Consider the following 21,371-nt stretch of genomic DNA (forward strand, 5'->3'; position numbering starts at 1 on the left):
AGAAATGCTGTTAGGATGCGGACAAGTCCACCCATGGCCGAATGACTCAATGCATATGCTGAGTATGCGGGGGTTATTACATAACCCTGCAATTCCCACGGTTGCCACCGCAGTATAGAAATTATGCATCACGTCATTCTGTTGCCTGAGAAGGCTTTCACACTGCCCACCTGCCCTGCAGGCAAGTCCATCAGCCTATCTGCAGGTGATGATCGTCCTCAGCTTAAGCAGCCCTCACTCACAAGCTCGGCGCCTGAAAGATGTCGTTTTGGGGGGTGAATTGATCGAAACTACTCGCCTTAGATGAGTGTTGAGCGTGTAAGAAGGTCTGGGCTGAGCCCCAACTCACAGAGACGCTCACATGTTCAGACACACTCGTTTTCAGCCACGCTCGCTGTCACTCCAGCTCACCCGCCCTGCCTCGCTCTCGCTTGCTGCATCCCTCCCAGTCACGTGCTGATAGTGGAGGAGACTGGCTGTGCGATGCTAATTTAAGACGAAAATAATAATAACATGTAGAATGCTCTATGTTTGTCGCTGGCACGGTATTGACATGTAGACTTTTATACTGTCTAGCTATTTACAGAAAGGGTGTTAACGTTCGGCCCACGCGCCCTTTTTATGTAGCAGACCGCAAATTCTAAATATAATATATTGCGAGGAGGCTCTCTGTTCATCACTAGCCCGTGTGCGTCAATATCGGATATATAACTGCAAGACAAGCCCTGGAGGTCGGCTTGTTGGAAAGAGTTGGAACATTTTTTTTTTCTTCATTTTTCTGATCCAAAAATTACATAAACTGGGCATGTTAGTAAAAGTTTTGAATCCACCTACTAGCAAAATGCGTAAAATAAACAGATATATTTAGCATGTGTATCCAATGGGGGAAATGCCCACTGAAAATTTAACACAAAAAACTATCTCTAAAAAGAGAAAGAAAAAAAGGTGCATTTCACAGAAGACGCACTTGAAATATGGATTTTTTTTAATCGATTGATCAATTGATCGACTTTAAAGTGCCATATCTAAGTCCATGGAACAAACAAATATCCCCCTAAAAAAATCAACAAACTGAAGAGAAATAAAACCCACAACAAAGAATGTTCAAAAAGAAGTAGGAGGAAGTATAGCTTTTTTTATTCCTACCCCTTTATGAGTGCAAGAGGTGATTCCCATGCCTGAAACCCAATATGGTGCTCGCGGCTCTCCAAAAGAGATTTGTCACTAAATCTAAGTACCTTGAGAGCGTCATACTTGGTGGCAAATTGCATCGCTAAAAGTGAAAAAGTCATTCAATATAGGTGAAAAAGAAAAAAATGGATCCGTGCTTCTTTTTGTGCCATTGGACTCCCCAAAGAACCCCTACCCCCCTCCCCGCCTGTCACTAAATACTTTCCAGTCTACAAAGGGTATAAATACATATTTAAAGTGGTCCAGAGAGGTTGCTGACTGCATTACTAACATTTACAATGAGATGTTGAATTTATTATTGATAGAATTTATTTACATATTTATTATTGATAGATAGCTACCAGCCAGGAGAGGCCAAAGAATTTAGTAAACCCACCCAGTAAAATCTCCCCGTTTCATGCAAAGACCTTCTTGCAAAACAAGTGGAATAACACATATCAAATTTCTCAAACAGTGCCACCCACCCACAGAATTTCATAATTGATATGAAATTAAAGTTGATAGGCCTTCTCCTCCAAGAAATCAGTGCAACTCTTTGTTGTCATTGCACTTTGGTTACTGTACGTGTGTTTTCTTTCCCCAGCAATCTCCACAAAGATTTTTTTTTATGTGCCAAATATTTCCTGCAGTCTTCTGTGCATCTGTTTCTTGTCTTGAGCTTTCTGTTAAATATGTCTTGGGGGTCTACCAAGAAGTACTACTACTAAAAAATACAGCCAGAACATACTATTTTCCTGGTCTGGCAATAAAAACCCAGCAAAAAAAAACAAGACAAAAAAATCTCAGCTTGCTACACAGGCAGCAGGCAGCCAAAATGAACCCTTGTTACCAACACCCACACACACATATATAATCAACTTAACCAACACTTTGAACAATATTACTTATGCAAATGGATGCACACAGCCCACACACAAGTCACATGATAGAAATGTCACTGAGTTATTTAAAATCTCATGAAATGCTTGACAGAGGGGGAGTTGAGGACAGAGTTGTTTGGGTTTTGAAAGAGAGACAGCAGTATGGAGAGAGTGAACCAGAGATAGATAGAGCATGAGTCAGCAGTCTGCCAGAAAGAAGGAGTTGAGAAATAGAGGAAGGCCTCGCAGGATTTCGCCATCTCTGAGCACTGACAAAAGAATTTCTGGCCTGACTTTACTCCGTGTGCGTGTACGCGCGTGCGTGTGCGTGTCATTTTGAGGCCATCCAGTTATGAGGAATTTATTTGAAACCAAAGTAGGCTAAAGCATTGGCTTTTTTTCACTGTGAAAAGATGGTTTAGCTTAAAGCAAAATGAACACTTTGACATCAAACATGCCGCAGTATTTTCGGGTGCACACTGAGAATTTGGAGCAGGTGGCAACCATTTTTATATTGTTTTACAGGGCAGTAATGGTGGACTGCAAGTCTGACTCATATTTCTTAGGTTTGAGGTGCAAGTCTGTCTAATATATAATTATTATATAATATATATATATATATAATTATTATAATACCATTGACATTGCAATAGTTAAAAAAAACTCTAATTTAAGTTAAAATCTGATAGTGGTTTGCACACAGACTTGTTTGCTGTCTTCAAAGGAGAGAAAACTAGTGAAAAATGTTTTTGCTTCCATTTGAGGTATTAGCTCCAGGAGAGGGAGGTAATTGCCATTTAATTGTCTTGACCATTTGGCTCGTAAAAAAACACGGATGAATGACCTGCAGGCTTGAGAGGTAGAACAAAGACTGGGGTGTCTTATGTGATTAGTGACTTTAAATATTTCAGATGTTCCCGAAAAGAAGACAGAAACAGGAGAAAAACAGCACAAACACATGCAAGCACACTCGCGAGAGGTTCTTTTCCATCACCATCTCTATGCGCCACTGTGGGATGGAAACAGACTTTCCCCAGCAAATCAAATAGAGTCCCGCAATAATATTAGAATTTTGAGTGAGTTGATCGTTGTGAAAAAATATACAAAATTAGTTCTGGGACATTTTTTGTTCAGCATTTTTGTGCCATCCTTAGATGTAATTTTGTCATGCAAGAGAACAAACACACAATGTGGTGATATTATTCAAACCCTTTGTTGTTGGGTTAGGACTTTAGAATTTTTATACAGGGAATGAAAAATGTCAAAAATGAAATACAGCAAGAGTACATACATTGTCTATATTTAAAATCTATCTTTTTTGTCATGCTTCTTGTTAGGGAGTCTGTGACCTCCCCGGGAAAATGGGTCCCTTTTCAAAATTTAAGTTTCCCATCCTGGATATAACAGCTAACACTAAATACACACAACTGTTAACACATCTCAGAATCATTGTCTAAATTGATTATTGCAAAATTGTATAAAACTTAACACGAGCAAACCTCTTACTGAATGTGTATTGATTAAGCACATCTATCCTGCTTCTACTAAGAGTGGAGAAAAAGTGCAGATGAGAACACTCGACATATGGGCTCACGTAATCTTTTCCGAGACTAATTGACCAGTTATGGAACCACATTTTAAAGAGATGGTGCCTTTGTCTATGATACACTGAGTTATAGTCAATAGTGTGTGCATGAGTGTTTGTGTGTCTGTGTGTATGCATGACTCACCCAATAGAGGCAGATGGAAGTAGTTAGTGCCTACTCTATTGCTGTAGCTCTGCCTGAATTCTGTCATTCTGTCATGTCAGATGGCTCTGTGGACGCTTTTGCCAAGATGTTCCATCCCATAATTATCTCCCTGAATAATGTGTTTCCTTGCTGTAGGTTACTGCCATCTGTTTTCTATAGAAGCATAGACGTAATATTTACTACTAGCATCACTTAAACTACTGTTGGTGGTCAAAAGAGGACATGAAACCTTTATGCTATAAATTGATATATTTCTTTCGAATGTTCATAATAACAAACCAAAGCATCCGTCCATCCATTTGTAGGAGGCAGGACAGACCTGGAATGGTCGCCAATTTACTGTCCTCGATTCGTTTTTGGTGGGTGATGCAGACTAAGGACACCTGGAACATGTTTGACATCTGAGTCTCTTATTTAAGCTCTTCTGATGTAGCCCATAGCCTATTTAAACTAGCTTCAAGTGTCTATGTCACAAATGTCAAACTCAAATGCCAAATCCGGCCCCCGACATCACTTTATGTGGCCTGTGACAACACTGAGATGAAATTTTGCAAACCCCCCCATTTAAGTTACCGTATTTTCCGGACTATAAGGCGCACCTTCAATGAATGGCCCATTTTAAAACTTAATCCTTATATAAGGCGCACCAGACTATAAGGCACACCATTAATGCATCATGTCAGATTTTTAATCCAAATCAAATCATTTTCCATTTTATCTTTTTTATTTCAACTTCAGATGCAACAAATGACTTTATAATCACAAAATAATGATCCATAGTCTTTTTGATTCATGATTCATAGTCTTCAGCAGGCCACTTATGCTTGATTTCATGACACAATGCTTCGGGCCAGTTTGAATTTAGGAATTTAGTCCATATATAAGGCGCACTGGACTATAAGGCCCACTGTTGGCTTTTGAGAAGATTTTAGGTTTTTAGGTGCGCCTTATAGTCCGGAAAATACGGTAAATTGAATAATTGGCTAAACAAAAGGGCCAACTGCTATTTACAGGTGGTGCAGCAGTGGTTGCATTTCCATGTAAACAATAGATTATGCTTTGGAAGATGTATTCAAAACAAAGCAAGCACTGCAAAAAAATAGACATCATTTTTTTTAATTGTTATATACATTTAAACCTGACGTCATACACTAGAGGCTGCATGCACCGCACTTAACCAGCACTCATAGGTGTCCTACATGTTTTGTCCATTGACATTTACAGTAGAATAAAACATTCAGTACAACTCGTGGCCCGAAAGACAAAGACCCGATTATCTTAAAACACACGTACAAGTTCATACAATACAATGTGACGTGACTCAAGTACTCAAATTAACAAACATTTCTAATCCTGTTCTTGCTCAGCAAGATTTGTTCCATCTCGTGTGTGTCTGTGCTTTAGTATCTGTGTGCGAACATATTTTTCTGATTGCGTATGACACATCTGGCGACGTCACGAAAATCCAACTTGTGATATTCCCGTGCTGCTGTTAGACTGCAGCAAGCAAACACTCAGCGAATTCCACCAACTAGAAAGTACATATAAAATTCCATTTTTTGTTGTGTTGCCATGAAATGCCAAAGTAAAAAAAACAGCCTCCAGTATAGTCCAATGTAGCTATACTGTTTTTCAGTATCTTTACACTTAGGTAATTGTGAGCACGTTAATGCCCAGTAAACGTCTCTTCCCCCCAAGAACCCCCTGAGAACACAAGACAGTTATTAGTAAATACTTCTGAATAGCAGTTTCAGGCCTGAAAATCTCACCTGCTTCTGATTCTGTTAACCCATTTGAAGATGTCGCGGTATCTGTCACAAAAGATATAATACTGATACAATGTGCTGGCTCGTTTCAACACTTTAATGGTAATTCATTTCCAACCTTGGCTCTCCACCGAATTTGCCTCCAATTCATAGGAATGTTTCATCTGTGACTCCGCAAGAAAATGTCTGATTTTGTCCGAGGGTATGGCGAAGGAGATGCCTGCTGTCACTTTCAAAGTGTTGATCCCTATCACCTCACCATCCTGAAACAAATATAAAGGTATACGATATCACACACTTCAGACTTGACTGGATTCATAATAATGACCACCAAAACATGTCTGTTTTAGAACTGAGGTCAAAATCATGTATCGTCTGTTTGTCCTTCTGCACTGCTTATGATTTTGAGCATTATAATTAGGTTGGTGCCAGGCCCTCCTAGCTAACACAGTTAATTCGACTAAAAGCACAATATTAGATACTGTTGGGGCTGTGCTGGAGATGATGAGAAATCCTAATTCTGTAATAGATAACCAGCACTGTACTGTACTGTAATACTTGTAGGAACGAAAGGAAAACAGCACCATCTTCTGGATTGGGTCACCACTTGTTTTTAGAATCTGAAAAAAAGAAAACTGCTGGGATATGCACCAGCACACTCGTCACACTTGTAAGGATAAGAATATACTGTACAAGGAATGGATGGCTGAATAACAACTTGCAGTAAAATTCAGGGTTTCATACAATACTCACCAAGTTAACAAGGGGCCCTCCAGAATTTCCATATTTTGCGGGATGATTGCTAACTTTCACATAACTTGTATTCCCTACATGCACTAAGAAAGTGATTGAACATGTATTAGTCAGTAGGGGTGTGCAGTTATCAAAAAGGGGATTGCATGAAACTGACAGTAAAAATACATGTTAACCTTTTTAGTTGACACTTTTTGGAGTCTTTACGTGCATTAGTAGCTGTATTTCTATAATCAAAACATTTGGACTTATATCGAGTTTGTGGAATATGAATGAAGCAAATCCGCCTTTTGTTTTTTAATCCATTTCACGGGGTGGACATTTTGCCTTGGGTTGCCATGCTGACGACTGGAAATGACACCACAGTGCCGAAGGCTTCAGTTTGTGAATCTCACATGAGCAAACCCAGAATACTGGTGGTCATTAGCTGAGCCCTTAGGCACTGTGATCAAGTCAAATTTACTTAATAAGCCCTTAATTACAAAGAGTCTCAAAGGGGCCATTAGCGGAGCCCGAGCAAGCCCTTCGGCACTGTGATCAATAAGTCAAGTCTAATTTATTTATATAGCCCTTAATCGCAAAAGACTGTCAAAGGGCTTTACAGACCTACAGTAGATACATTAACAACATCTCTGGCTTAATTGGCAGCAAGTGGCAAAATGGCTACCCATTGAGATGGATAAATATAGCTGCTTAACTCATATTCCACAAATGCATTAATCAAAATATTGTGTTTGTAGTAGTGGGACACAGAACCACATTATAGCAAATACGTTTTTTGACCTGACTTGCCCTTAAATAAATGTTCTAAATCATTCTGCTTTCCCTCCTTCAGTCGTGGCACACTCGCATAATGAGTGTAGTAAGAAAAGGTCAACGATTACATACAATGTTACAAGCTGTAGCAATTTGCGTGATCATTAAAATATGGTGGTTAATTCAGTGTTATAGCTTATGTGCCACCTATGACACATGTACACGTGGAAATTAAAGTCCTCAAGAGATTGGACTGATGATCATCCTCCCACATTCCAAAAGGTTCTTCTTGCAACACAAGATTCTCAATTGTCCAGAGATGTGAATGGAAGCGTAACTGAATGCTTGTTTGTTTGCAGGTGAACTTCACAATTATTGATCCCAGTATATTTCATCTTTACCACCTCATCACCTCATATGTAGTGTTCATACAAACGTAAATCATTTGCCACTTCAAACATGGCGAGTGCCACATTTTGTAAAAGCAGAGCACAGTGAGTAACAAAAGCGGCAGCATTAGAGATGGCTTAATATTTAATTTCTCAAGTGTAAATCTAATTCCCTTGTGGCACAGCAAAGGAGTCTTTGTGTTTTTTGTCAGGATGAGACAAAGACAAAAACAAAAAGCCATAAAACACCACCAATTGCAGGTTAAATGCTCCCAAAGCTTATTAATTGTGTTAAATATACAACTTTGATCATACAATCATCAAGGTGGAATAAAAATGTCAAGATGCATACATAAGGAAGAAAATCCATGGCAACAACTTTCCTCTTTAAATAATAAGTCACAAAGAGGGGTGACAGTGGTGCCATTCTCCATGCAGAGGTAAATACATGTCAAAGAACAAATACATTCAGTGTTGTGAGATTGTTTTTGACAGTACTCACTCCCTGTGAAATGTTTAAAAAAAAACACGAGTATAAATAGTAAACATTCAAGCATTATGTCCTCTTCCTCTTTTCATGAGGGTTAAATTCAAGTTTTAAACAAGAAATATGTATGTTGGTTTTTTTCTTGAGGCTTTACAGAATCTTTCTGCAGACAAGAGTTTGGCAGTAGCACTGTAAGGGTTGAAGACACTGGCTTTGTGTTTGTTCAACACATTTTGGAAAGGTTTATCAAATTTAGTGAAAGTGGCCGAACAAAGCAAAGTGAAACTTTCTGGATGTTCTTTACAAATGCACTTTTTTGGGGGCAATATTTTATGAGAATGTCAAACACCTGTGGACCACAGAGGTCTTTTCTTGTCACTTGACCCACTGGTAAAACCCGTGAATAGTATAAAATTGTGGACAAAAAAATACAGACGAAAAAATCTTGCCTGGTTTAGCTATAAACAAAGCTCATTTAGGCTGATTATCTAACCATGACAACCCCATAAAGGCTCGATCGATAGGAAACACTAACAATGTAATGTTATCCTCTCAAGCGTCATTCACGTCATACACTGCCCTCACAATAAGTGCTTGGTAAAAACATTCTTTATCCTACTTCTTCAGAATATTCCCTCACTTATTGGATACTTTTTGCCTTCAGAACTGAAACCAACACCGATACGCCCTTTCTCTACCAAGAGGAGAAAAAAGGTCGCTTAAAGTGGAAGGTCTGAGTGAAGGCGTTGCCCAAAGTGACCACGCGGCCCTGGCCACCTGACCGGCTGCGCTCGACCACCACGCGGGGCATCTTTACCAGCTGTAGAGGGCTCTTGCCATCCTTAAGAGCTTGGGTGAGATTCAACACCTGGTGAAAGCAGGATTCATGTTGATTATATTCAGGAAAATTGGAAATTATCAATAGACAGCACTTCAGAAAGAAAAAGACAGACTAAAGGTTATTAAAGAGAGACAACAATACCTGGCCCCTCATGACGGACATCTGTTTCTCAAACATGGTCTTGTCAAAGCCTTTGTCTCTCTGATGAAAAGAGATCGATTCACGTTAGCTGCTGCCTTATTGACATCTTTTTGCTGGACTATTACTGTTAAACTTGACAATTAAAAAATCTATTGTGAAAAGTACGCTATTGCTCTGTACCATAAACATCTCATAGAGGTCCTCAATGAGGTCCTGCACAAAGTTCATGTCTGAGAGGCGGGACAGCACCAGCTCTTTGGTCTCCTGGGAGAAAGCCACCTTGGCCTGGGGGAGCCACGCCCAGTGAAAGGGATCTGAAGAGAGAACATCAGCCATAAATTCTCAACATTTAACCTCAAAGAGCACAGATACAGGATGGTTTGAGTATGCGAATTGTAAGATTGAGACATATGCATACATCCTGTTGGTCAACGTTCTAAAAAAAACTGTTCAATCACTGTTAAAAACTGTGTCAGATTAAAACTTGGCATAATCACTTCATTATCAAAGCTCACTGATGTGAAACATCACCAGGAACCAATCTTTTAAAAGCTCTGACTTACAGGCTCTCCATTCATCAGGGTGCTTAAAGGGAAAGGCCAGGCCATTATCAATGGCTGCAATCTTGATGCAAGGCTCCGAACTGTTCTCTAGCCACTCGGCATCCTGCAGCAAGCAGAGAGATTCAATGATTAATGGCTGACGCCACCATCACTTATTGATCGCTGTCCACAAGCCTGAATAATTGGCCCGACAGATGACAGCCCTGTACTTGTTAATCAATATGTGGATAATAATGACTGATGGCAAGATGGCACTGGCGTCCACAGGAATCTGGAGAACTGTATTCCAAGCCTTTATCTGTTTTTATTGTATTGATTTCTTGTTTAGAATAGGGCTGGACATACAACTCACTTCAGTGAATTATGATCATTATGAAATGTCAATCGTGTATAATTCCATCCCTTGTATTGCTAAAACATGCATGTTAGGTTGAAAGAAGATTCTCAATGTGAATGTGAGCATAAAGGGTTGTTTGTCTATCTGCAACAGCCTATTTATTCCCATACCCCGCGACATTATGGGGGCAAGGGGGCTAACAAAAATCATGCACTAGAGCACAACAAACCATAAAATTATGAAATGAACAAATTTACTTAATAGCTTTTTTTACTCACACACAATTCAACACGCCGTGGCATTATGGGGAAAATGCTACGTTACACAGCATTTAGCTTCAACTTGCTAGTACGTTTGAACGTATTTGCCAGTCAAAAAAATGTTTACTCAGCATTGGCAGCTCCAGGTTTCCATACAATTGGGATTTTTCATAATCGTTCTGCCCTATCAAAGTGTTTCTTTTTTTTGTCTTTTAGCAGCCACATTGAATTCAAGTAACTATCTGTAACCAGCAGAGGGAGCAACTACATCGTACTCAACTTGTTTGCTGCCTCAAGCAAAATGTAAAAAAAATGAAAAAGTAAAATTCATAACATTCAGTGACTAGTTGACAGATGATACATAATTAACTTGTGTATTCACCTTTTATGACCCATTCTGCTAATTGTGTGGTGTGATTTTTTTTCTGTTGTAAAATATACCTTGGCTCAATAGATGTTGGGAAATACTGCCGTAAAGGGTTCAAGAGACATTTAATTCTAATGCCATCAAATTGCCATCATGCACAAGTTCAAAGGGCTATTAGCTCTATGATTAGACTCACCTTTGGTCCCTCGCACTCTCCTGGTTTCTCATACTTGATCAACCAGTTGTCGTTCCCTCGATCTGGCAAGGAGTATATTTCATTAAGGCATGTTTATGTGAGGATAGGGCCGTAGACATTTAGAAAAAAATACATTTGCATTCTGATAGAGAGCGAGTGCCTGAGAGAGCGAGTGGCTGAGAGAGTGAGAGCAAGAGAGGAGTTTCAGAAGCAGGAAAATAAATTGACTATTGCGCTGTAATGTTGCACACTTGGAGGACAAACCTGTGTTTCGGATGACATAATCCAGCACCACCAGCCGCTCAAACTGGGACTGTAGCTGTTTTCTGATGTTTTCTGGCAGAGGTTCTGCCTCAAAATGCCTCAGCCAATGGTCAGCTTCACGATAACCCTCCACAAACAGTTGGAATGAGCCCACCTTAAAAAAAGAGAGAAAACCACCAAGGGTTACAACACTGTCCCTCAGCATTTCAATTTTAGCTGTGTGTAATTATGAAATCCAATGGAAGATATGTCAGCTAACTTCCTTGTTTTACTTCCTGACAGCATTGTTTCCACAAACAAATTTAATCCAGTACAAGTGTTGCATCAAGAATGTGACCTGTCCAAAATAGAGTCATGCTGAAAAATGAATAGCAACTAGTTAATAGTTTAGCCTTGCGCTCTAGCACTCACTAGAAAACACAGATGTATAGAACATAATCCTGCTCACATACTTTCAAAGTTATATATATATATATATATATATAAAAACTAGGTCTGCAAATGTTTGGAAATCACCACAATAAGAAGGAGATGGTACTACCTTTGGTGGCAGGCCCACTCTGTGGAAGCGTCGTCCCACCTTGGGCACTTTCTCTAAAGCGTACTTCTTCCCTCTGGATTTGGCTCTGTCTATGGCACTATAGTGAAAGGTGTCACTCGCCAAATACACCACCTGACAGAACAGACGAGGGCAATCACTCAGTTCACTTGCTGCAACTGCAGCTGGTGAGGAAAAAAAAATAACACACTATTTACCCACGAGAAAGTCTAACCTTTGTTTTTGGCACCACACCCAGGCCCAGTTTGCTATCAACTAGCGATGCAGCAGCCTCTGAGAGGTAGCCCTGGTTTGGCAACAAACAGCCTCGACCAAAACAGCATGGACAGCAGAGCTAAAAAAAGACAAGCACACAATGGTGATACATTCTACCTGCTTACATGTGACTGCTGAGTTCAGATAGGAAGAGAAATCATGCAACTTGAATACCTTGTGAAAATATTTGGTCCATTTGGGATTCAGGTGACCATATGGTTCCTCTGACTTTGGTTTGAAAACACCAATGACTTTCTGTTGAAGACAAAATGATTTGAGTTCCAAATAGCAAATAAAAAAAAACTGAACAATATTAGTGCATCGTTCCATTTTATTGATGCAACAATCTTTTACTTGAACGACTAGAACCTTCACACCCAAAAAATTAACACTTTGTTTTGGAAAAAGAAAAAAAAAAAAAACTAAAGATATATGAATCCAGTTTTGGTGTCATTGCTGAATGTCACAAATGAATGCCTTCCTTACCCCTTTAGGATCTTTGACAAAGTAACTCCCACTGGAGCCCTGCGAAATCCTCTCTGGAAAGACACCAGCCTCAATGGCTTGCTCAGCCCTTTGAATAATATCCGCAAACTCAGGGTCATCTGAAAAGTGGTTGAAGTCCCCACTGTTGATACCTAAAAGGACCAATGGAAATCTGTATTTATTTCCATATAAGAATCTTATCTCATCGATCACACAGCAATATTCCACCAAGCCACAAATACCAGCGATAGACATTTCTAGTCATTTTTTATTTTTTTTAAACATTGTCCCATTTGGATCCTTCATGACTTGTGTACACAAGTGTTCAAAAAGGCAGGAGGATATTAACGCCTATTAGATCAGCATGTTGACTTGTAGCCTACATCTGTAGACTGTGCTTAAATAACATCAGCACAGCACACAGACACACAATAAAATAAAAGAGAAAATAGATGTTTATACATCCCACGAGGAATGAGGTAGCGTAGCAAAGCATTTTAAATAAAAGGGGAATCAATACAGAATACAAATACTTGACTTATTTCATGCTCTTCTACGACAAAAGAACCTAAAAATATGGGGGGCAACAGTTGAATGTTATATCATCAGTGGGTGATATCATGACCATTGCATCAGAGCGTGCGAGTGGACACGACTGAGTACACATTGTACTACGATAACACGTAGCACTGTACATTGTTACTCTCAGAATTGTCATATTTTAAAAGTAGGATTTAAGTCGATTTAAAGCTAATAAATGGGTTGGGTTACGTGGAAATGGTGACCCAGTTTGAGAGTAAAATGTTTCCCCTTTCAAATCAATCACCAGATTTTTATATATATATGTATATATATGCATATGCACATATGCATATGCATATGCATATATAATGATGCATATATAATAATGCATATATAATAATGCATATATAATAATGCATATATAATAATAATAATAATAATTAAAATAAAATAAACAACCTTATTAAAACTTGATCTGTTTATGTGTAAGTAAATTCTGAATCGTAGCCGCGAATACTGCTCACCAGCATATCTTCTAAACTCCTCTCAGATGGATACAGTATCTATAAATACACCAAACTAACCAACTGACGTAATATATCTATAATATCTAGCAGCAGTTGTTATGATCAATGTTTACCTGGCGAGGCTAAAGTGTCTTTGTCCGATGACGAGCTGTGTCTGTTCCGTTTGCTCTTGTCTCGGGCACTTCTCTGCGGGGACGAGGTCCCAGCAAAACACGGCAACAATAACGCGTCTTCGCCGGAGCCTTCCGCCTCAAGCTCGGTCAAGACGCTTTCACACGAGTCCGAAATGCGTACGGCAACGCCAGGGTTAGCCTGGAGCCCCAATCCCGCTGTGGTTTTGTCAAATAACACTGTTGGACGTTGTACCGAGAGGAAATTGGACTGGGGTGGAAAAACCTCGGTTGTCTCGGTATCCAACGCAGGTTCGGAGGTCTCTGTCGGGTCGCATTCTGACATCATTGTCACGCAATTCTTACCCCTTAAATTTACACAAATAAAATACCACACTCTGTTTAGACTTGCGAAGAATCCATTCTAAATTGGATTGTATCTTTAAGAGCACATAGACGCCAAACACGTTATTCCAAGCCAGCTCATTTCGTTCACACTGAACATGACTGCATTCGCCGACTGTCTGACTTCCTGGTTTACTTAGTGCGCATGCTCACTCGACGTTTTCCACTGTTGCCTTCGCGTTCTGTTCGTAAATCGAGAATTTTTCCGAACATTAAGCTTTCATAAATATCTATTTAAAAAAAATAAAACGTACAAATTCTGTTGTGGTTAGTTTTGATATCCAAGTCCAACAAACGTAAGTGTAACAACATTTTAGAATTTAACAATTAGACGGTTATATAATGTAAAATTAACAATAGTCATATACCAGACCCAATAGATCGGATAATTTTTAGTCAATCACGGTACAAGAACATAAAATTATATGATATGTATATCATAGTCCTAAATGAGAGGAGTGAGAGCTTTTACAGTAATGGATTCACCAACTCGGTTTTTTGTCACCACTAGATGGCAGTACTGATACACATGTAAAGATAAGGCCACGCGTTGAATCTCAGCAAAACCAGAATTGTTTTCAAACGCTTTCCTTTCCACACACTTCTATGAAATCATACGGACATACAAGAAGTTGTTTCACAATTCAGCCACATTTTGCATTGCTCTATTAAATATAGTCTATTTTACTGTCTCCTTGCCCCTGTTGAGTCCACTTTCCATTCACAGGTTCTCTTCCTGGCTTTGAAATCGTACTGTGATGAAGCTTCAATCCTGATCTTACACTTGCCACATCTCTATGCTTAACCCTTGGCTCCTCCACATACAGCCCTCTGCCCCTTCATCACCACCCCTCTCTCTAATATGGCAGTGCATTTGAAACATGCAAATGAGCAGTCAACCAGCTGGTTTCACAGCAGCCATGTGATTTATCAAGGTAGGAGGTTAGGGGGTGAAGGAGACACAGGAAGAGGAGGGAGAAGAGCAAGGAGTGCTTGGGATTCAGCAAAAGGGGGGTTAATCTTGGTGGATTAGAGAGACAGTCACATTCAAAGGCATTCTAGACACAAAGCATCATTCAAACAAGTCCAATTTGCTTTGTCTCCATGCTCTATGTTGTTTTATGTATTTGTTCATTAGGGCACACTTGGTGAGTATTAACCGTCTAACACATAGGTGTCAAACCCAAGGCCACGGGGGCCAGATACGACCCACCACACCCTTTTATGTGGCCCGCAAAGACAAATTGTGCAAGGATTTTGTTTCAGTTCTAAACTTATTAATTGTCTTCACTTTTGAAAAATTGCTAGGAATTTTTAGTACGATTCATTTTTAAAATATCTGAAGTTTTTAGTCTCTGATTTCAAAAGTAGTTCTTCATCAGTTTGTTGTATAGCCTATACTTTATATAATATAAGGCGTTGAGGGTCATAATGGCCCTCCGAAGGAAACCATGACTACGATGAAATGAGTTTGACACGTCTGGTCTAACACATGATACTACAGAGAAGTTCATCATCATATCGCAATTTATGTGTCAACTATTCCCATCAGGTGACAACCCATACATTACGTATAGCCTACTTCAGACTCTTCTTGTATGATCTGCCAGGAGTTTCCACTCATGCCTATTCTTTCCTCCCACTTTTCCATCCCTACAGTATGGCTGCCCGATGAGGAGGCTACGTATTCCATTAACCCACAGTTCATCTAATTTCCAATGGCGCACTTGTGATTGCTTTGTAAATAGGAACAGTTTCCTGAGTTTGTTTTTTATCCTGTTGGGAAATGTAAAAATGCATGTAGTGTATAAGTGATTAACACATTTTTTTTCTTTTAAATGAAATACACCAATACTGTGTTTTCCATAATTCTTATTTTTTCTCTCTCCTTGTCAGTCAATGATAATATAGCAGTTTGGTCAGTCCAGTTGGTTTCAGGCAGTTTCTGGTCTTCACCTGTTACCTGTTGAGAGAAAATCATATAGAGGAAATATATATTTCAGTACAACAATCGGATGTTTAGATTTGAGTGTGTGTTAAACTACCTCTTGGACCAAACATCTTCATGTAGCAGTATGAGCAATATGGCTTCTCATCATACTGAAACACAATCATCAAGAATATTTTTTTACATTCTTTGTCAATCGTTTTGCTTCCTTTTTTTGTCCCAGACTCCCAATTTAGTTACCTCAGCATGTTGTCCAGCGGTGAGCTGTCTTTTACACTTTTGACATTTCAGGCACAGTGGGTGGTAATCTTTTCCCAAAGACCTCTTCTTCTCACCTGCACCAACATGAGTGATGTTTATGGTAAGAAAGAGGACTATGTGTTGTTCACTGTAATAAATGTCATCAAGATTTCTTTTAGATGTTGTTTCTTACTAATGTGTAGTCAGAGAAATAAGAAACAGAAAATAAAGAGAAAAGTGTGACTCTTATGCAAACCTGTTTGACTACGCCCACATCCTGTTGCCGTTATGGAAACGAAAGACTGCATGCTTATAAAAGAAGTAAATGCAATATATTTTTTCTATCTAAAGATGGTAGGGGACATGGAGCTGTGTATGTAAACTAAGACTCTCCAGACCTTTTCAGGACATATAGAAAGTACACCCTAGACATCTTTTAAGATATACGATATACTTACTATTTGAAAATAAAACTAATGGCTTTCTTCTTCATGTCTTGGGCCAACAAGATCAGTGAGTGGCAGCTAAATAGAATGTATCCCCATTTGTTTCAACTCTTTACTACTTTAAATTTTAACCATTCCTTGTAAAAAGAAACGAAAATCCATTAAAAAAATGATATTTTTATCCTTATCTGATATGGTAAAATAGACAGTATCAAAAATGAACATATTCAAAATGATTTGCTTTTGTTGAACCACAAGACTAAAGAGCAGGTGAGAGAGAAAATGTCAGAATGACAACCGTCTGGCATAGATAGGTAAGAGGTCATTTACTCACCAAAATAGACAGGCTTCCCACAGATTGGACAGTAACTTACCATGACTGTGTGTAATCATTGATTGTCGAGCCTACTATGTGACTGGGGTACTGAGAATGAAAGAATATGTCTGCTAAAGCGCGATCTGTGCGTATTCACTTGAGAGAAAAAAAAAAAAAACCGTTGCCAGTCTTTGAGGTCACAGCCAGGATGTGGTTAGTGAAATGTCACAGAAAAAGAGAACTCTGAAATTGATGAAAAAAGAACATTGTTAAATGAAATCAGTAAGTCGACACTTGAATCACATTTAGTTGTTTGCTATTTTAAGTCCATCATATTCAACATACTGTATATACGTAGATTAATTTTCCCTTAAAAAAAAGAAATGTGAGTAATGTAATTTGTTACATTAAAAAGTCTCCAGACACAGCCATCTTCTCTCCAGCTCACATTTTCTTCAAACTAAAAAGTAGGCAAGCCATTGAATCCAGAAGGGAAATCAGACACTTGGGCCTTTCTTTGCCTCTGTCTCTCTTGTTCTCACTCACTCGATACTCACGCGCATGCACCCACAGCCACACTCATGCACAGACCCTTTCCAGTGACATCACAAGAGGTCATAGCCAAAAAGCAGGAGGAGAGGCAGCGTGAGACCAAGTTGGAAGGGAGGAAAATAGTCACGTGGAGAGCAGCAGACTCTTGAGTCAGTGTGGAGGCGGTTATTCCCGCACGATAGTTGTTGGAAGTGGACCTCAGGAGGGACATTTGTGAGGAAGGGGGATGAGTGAGAAAAGGATGGACTCGAATTGAATTTATTGAGTATGCCTCATCGTTGGAAAACTACTTTTATGTGGGTCCATGTGTTTCTTGCTTATGTTTGACTAATGTAGACTGCAGATATTGATTCATATGGACAAGAATGCTTGGTATGTTTTTCATTTCAAATGTGTTTTCTCTTGTCTGACACATCATAATCTGTTCATCATTTCAATCGCTGATGAATTTCATAAGGTCATGAAATATGAGGTATATCATCATTTGCATAACAGCCCTCTCCCTGTGTGTCATGATTTGGAGATGTTGGATCGGAATACCAAGTAGCTTCTGTATCTCATCTGACCCCACAGGATGCCTATAGTGTCATGTTTCTCCATTAGCATTCATGTGTCTGGCACTGTTATATAGTCCAATGCGTTTCGATAGAAATGAAATTGTCAGGATTTTAATACAGGGGCAGACGGTGAATATGCAGTGAAAACAAAACAGGGGACTTTTCTTATGTCACCAAAAGGGATGAATCAATGAAGATGCCTGCTGGCTGTAATACAATTGAATAAAAAATAAAGTAAGTAAAGAGTAAAAAATTACAACAAAAGGGAGCGCAAGGCGCAGAGACAACCAAGCAATGAACTGTAATTGTGAAAGGAGCAAATGAAAGGAAACAAGAGGAGGTATGAGAGGGGGCGTTAAAACCACATTTCCCAGTGGATATTTTGGCTGCATTTGGAAAAAAAACCTGCCAAAATTCTTGACAAACACATTCCTGCTCTGGCACACTGCAAATGCAAGGTTCACTTCTGCCAAGTCACATGAGATACACCAACACACTGGATGGAGAAATGTGGGAATAGATCTGTGAGTAGGATTTGAATGAATGCCGTTAACCACCAGGCAGGGCTTGCCGAGAAAAGGAGGAACTGGCGCTTCTCTTCATCTCCTCTGGTGACTTGAAACTTGCCAAGGCCGAACCCTCCAGTGCTTTGAGAATAAGCACATAAGAATCTGCCCACACATAAATGTACTTTTAATGTGTCGAGATACATTCACACAAACTAAAGCCCTGGAGAGTCTCGTCTTTCTCTATTCAGCCGCTCGCATCCACTCATTAGCAGGTGTAGGAATTGGAATCCCTACACTGTTCTGACATGGCTTTGCATCTTAAAACACATGGAAAACAAGTACTTAGAATACTAATTACCTATTCAAAACAATGTAAATAACTCTAGGATTAGTTTACAGCACCGTATATGGTTTTAGCAAAAAATGAAATGTGGAAAAACTGAGAATTAGAAAACATACTCGTTTGTTATGATGCAAGTAGCGCTCACAACAAAATGTGGTGTTTTTCACTATACCCCCCTCTGTGACAATCTAAAGACTATAATCTCTACTTTAGCTGTCAGTGGACGGAAAAGTTGGGAAATAAATCCTTGTTTTTCCGTTTTAATCTGCCAAATCCCTAGATTCTTATATGTAGTGATATTATCGTGGAACTGATCCTTTACTTGCACAAGTGAGTGGCTGGGTCAATTAGATTGCATTATAGGGTCATTTGTTTGCCAAAACATGATAAGGCAAAGCCGTTTGAGTATTGTTTGTAGCAGCATTAACGTCACGTAATCTAGATTTCTTGACACAAATCAATCACAATATTTGGACACAAATATTTGTTAACTAAAGTGAGAATGCAGTTATTTCCCTTTATACACAAGCCAGAATTCAGTGGCAAGAGCTTGAAATGTATCCCATACACAGGACATTTATGTTCTAATGTCCATCTACTGTACATCATTTTGTGACGTTATAACGTGAACTGTGAATTGTAACAATGATTTTAGAACTCAAATGACCAGGCTCAAACTGTGTGATTGATTACACTGGATTAAATTCCTAATGCAGTTTGCAGAATGGCTCTAACCTACGTCAACAGAGGCAGGCAATGCAGAAGGAACAAACGAAATATTTTGCTTCATGCCAGTGCATTTTTGGCATAGCTCTTTGCCCTTTTATATTATTATTATTTCTTTTTTTTTACCAGGTTTTATAATGAACCCCGGGTTCCCTGTCTGGCAATGTGTCTCTGCTTTACTTTACCAAGCCATAGAAAGCTGGAGTTTCTCCCCTTATTACTATGTTGACCATTCTCTTGTTTTTGCCTGCATGTACTGTAAATCTGTTTGGATTATTTCATTATGATTATTTTGGGATGCGTTTGTCATTCTACTCTTTTGTCTTAATTTTTCTCAATTTGCTCTCTCTTTAGCTGTGTACACACATGAATCGTATTCACTATTTTCCATGTCTGTCACTCATTCTGAGTCAGCAGACTGGTTTAGCAGGCAGAGTTCATCTGGCCTGCACAAACACACCTTCCATTCTGCCTTCTGTTCAGGGATGGCTCCAGGATTATTATTATGATTATTATGATGATGATGATTATTGTCTCTCGAGACGAACGGAGGCCGGAGTACATGGTGGGTGAAAAAAATATTTCATAAACATATTCAATAAAATTCTGGAGGGGCTTAACCCTGCTTCTATTCTGTGTGGATTTGTTTTAAAATTCAGTGCAGTTTAAATTTGTGCTTACTCTTAATTATATTATGCTGATAAGATCTATGATCTTTGTAAAGGCAGTTTTTATACATTGTAGTTAATGTTTCAGCTTATACAGTATTGAACAATCTGATTGGTTTTTTCCCCCTGCACACTACCAATTGTGCCTTTCTGTCTCAAATAAATTAAAATAATAGATCAAGAACTCATGCGTGTGCAGAATTCTTTCAAACAAAAGACAGTGTCTTTGTCTCTATACCGACTAGTATCTGATAAGCACCGTTCATTTTGGAATTTAATTAGACCAGAAAATCAACATTAAAACATAACCCCCCCCCCCCCCCCAAACGCTTTGTTTCTCATACTTCCTATACAGCTGGGGAGAGTATGCTTGGTGACTGCCCCTCCCCAAGCTTTTGAACAAGCCAATAAGAGAGCACATCAGCAAAATGGACCCCCCCCCCCCATCCACACAAATACGCACACACAACACACATCCCTGGTTTTCCCTTACCACCCCATCCATTCCCTACCCCATCCCCCAGAGTTCTCTCTACACCCCATCCCCCTTTTCTACTACCCTAACCCATTTACTCATCCTGCATCCACCCATCGGCGCACCCGTGAGATTTCCCCCACTTCCACCACTTTCTCACCCGTGTAATCTCACAACTCCCTTTTCTTCCCACTCATCCCTTTTTCCTGGACACCCTTTCCTCCGGCTCCATCCCTCCCCTTCATTACACCCACTCGCCATTTTCCTTACTCCCATCTCTGCAGCATCCCCCTACTTCCCCTCCCTCCCTCCCTCCCTCCCTCTTCATGGCCTTATCTTATGAATATCGGTAACACACTGGGTAAGAAATTGATCCTCCCCGCCTGTCTGTGGCCACTGCCACAGCGCATTAGCCTGTGTGATGGGTGCGTATGTGCGTGTGTGTGTTGTTGCTTGAGGCAGAGAAATAGGAGGGAGGATGGAGGATGAAGGAGGGAGCAAGAGGAGGAGGGTAGGGTGGAGGGTTATTTGCATATCATCAAAGTCGGAAAAGGGAGCGTAATGAGGAGAGAATGTCTGTGGATGTGTGTATTAGGAGTGGCTCTGATGAGTGTGAAATTACGGAGCAAAACCAAGAGAACAATGTTGAGAGTTAAACTGGGCTGGTCTTAGTGGGATGGGTTAAGTGCAAACACACAAAATTACACACACAAACGTACTGTGTGTGTATATATAGCCTAGAATCTAGGCCCTACTGCATGTCACATACATAGTTGTGACATAGATAGATCTGAAATATTTTGAC

The 21,371-nt window shown here is 39.6% G+C and overlaps 2 protein-coding genes across 3 annotated transcripts; both read right to left on the bottom strand.

The window, feature by feature from the left end:
- Positions 1–7,593: 7,593 nt before the first annotated feature.
- pi4k2b (phosphatidylinositol 4-kinase type 2 beta) lies at positions 7,594–13,924 on the bottom strand. 2 transcript variants are annotated; one of them, XR_009713836.1, is made up of 12 exons: positions 13,385–13,924; positions 12,223–12,374; positions 11,911–11,991; positions 11,696–11,815; positions 11,464–11,595; positions 10,923–11,076; positions 10,659–10,720; positions 9,499–9,601; positions 9,116–9,249; positions 8,936–8,995; positions 8,333–8,821; positions 7,594–8,302 (listed from the first exon to the last, which is right to left on the bottom strand). XR_009713836.1 is itself a non-coding variant. In XM_061273586.1 (11 exons), the coding sequence occupies exons 1-11, from the start codon at positions 13,728–13,730 to the stop codon at positions 8,648–8,650; spliced, it is 1,518 nt and encodes a 505-aa protein (XP_061129570.1). In that variant the 5' UTR covers positions 13,731–13,924; the 3' UTR covers positions 7,594–8,647. The 2 variants fall into 2 exon arrangements, 1 of the variants encoding a protein (XP_061129570.1); XM_061273586.1 differs by having other exon boundaries at positions 7,594–8,821.
- Positions 13,925–15,641: 1,717 nt separating this feature from the next.
- zgc:195282 (uncharacterized protein LOC100192223 homolog) lies at positions 15,642–16,946 on the bottom strand. Its single transcript, XM_061273587.1, has 4 exons — positions 16,755–16,946; positions 15,975–16,069; positions 15,832–15,886; positions 15,642–15,749 (listed from the first exon to the last, which is right to left on the bottom strand). The coding sequence occupies exons 1-4, from the start codon at positions 16,795–16,797 to the stop codon at positions 15,739–15,741; spliced, it is 204 nt and encodes a 67-aa protein (XP_061129571.1). The 5' UTR covers positions 16,798–16,946; the 3' UTR covers positions 15,642–15,738.
- Between the last annotated feature and the right edge of the window lie 4,425 nt (positions 16,947–21,371).

The sequence above is a fragment of the Syngnathus typhle genome, linkage group LG3, assembly GCF_033458585.1.
Source record: "Syngnathus typhle isolate RoL2023-S1 ecotype Sweden linkage group LG3, RoL_Styp_1.0, whole genome shotgun sequence".
Classification (NCBI taxonomy): domain Eukaryota; kingdom Metazoa; phylum Chordata; class Actinopteri; order Syngnathiformes; family Syngnathidae; genus Syngnathus; species Syngnathus typhle.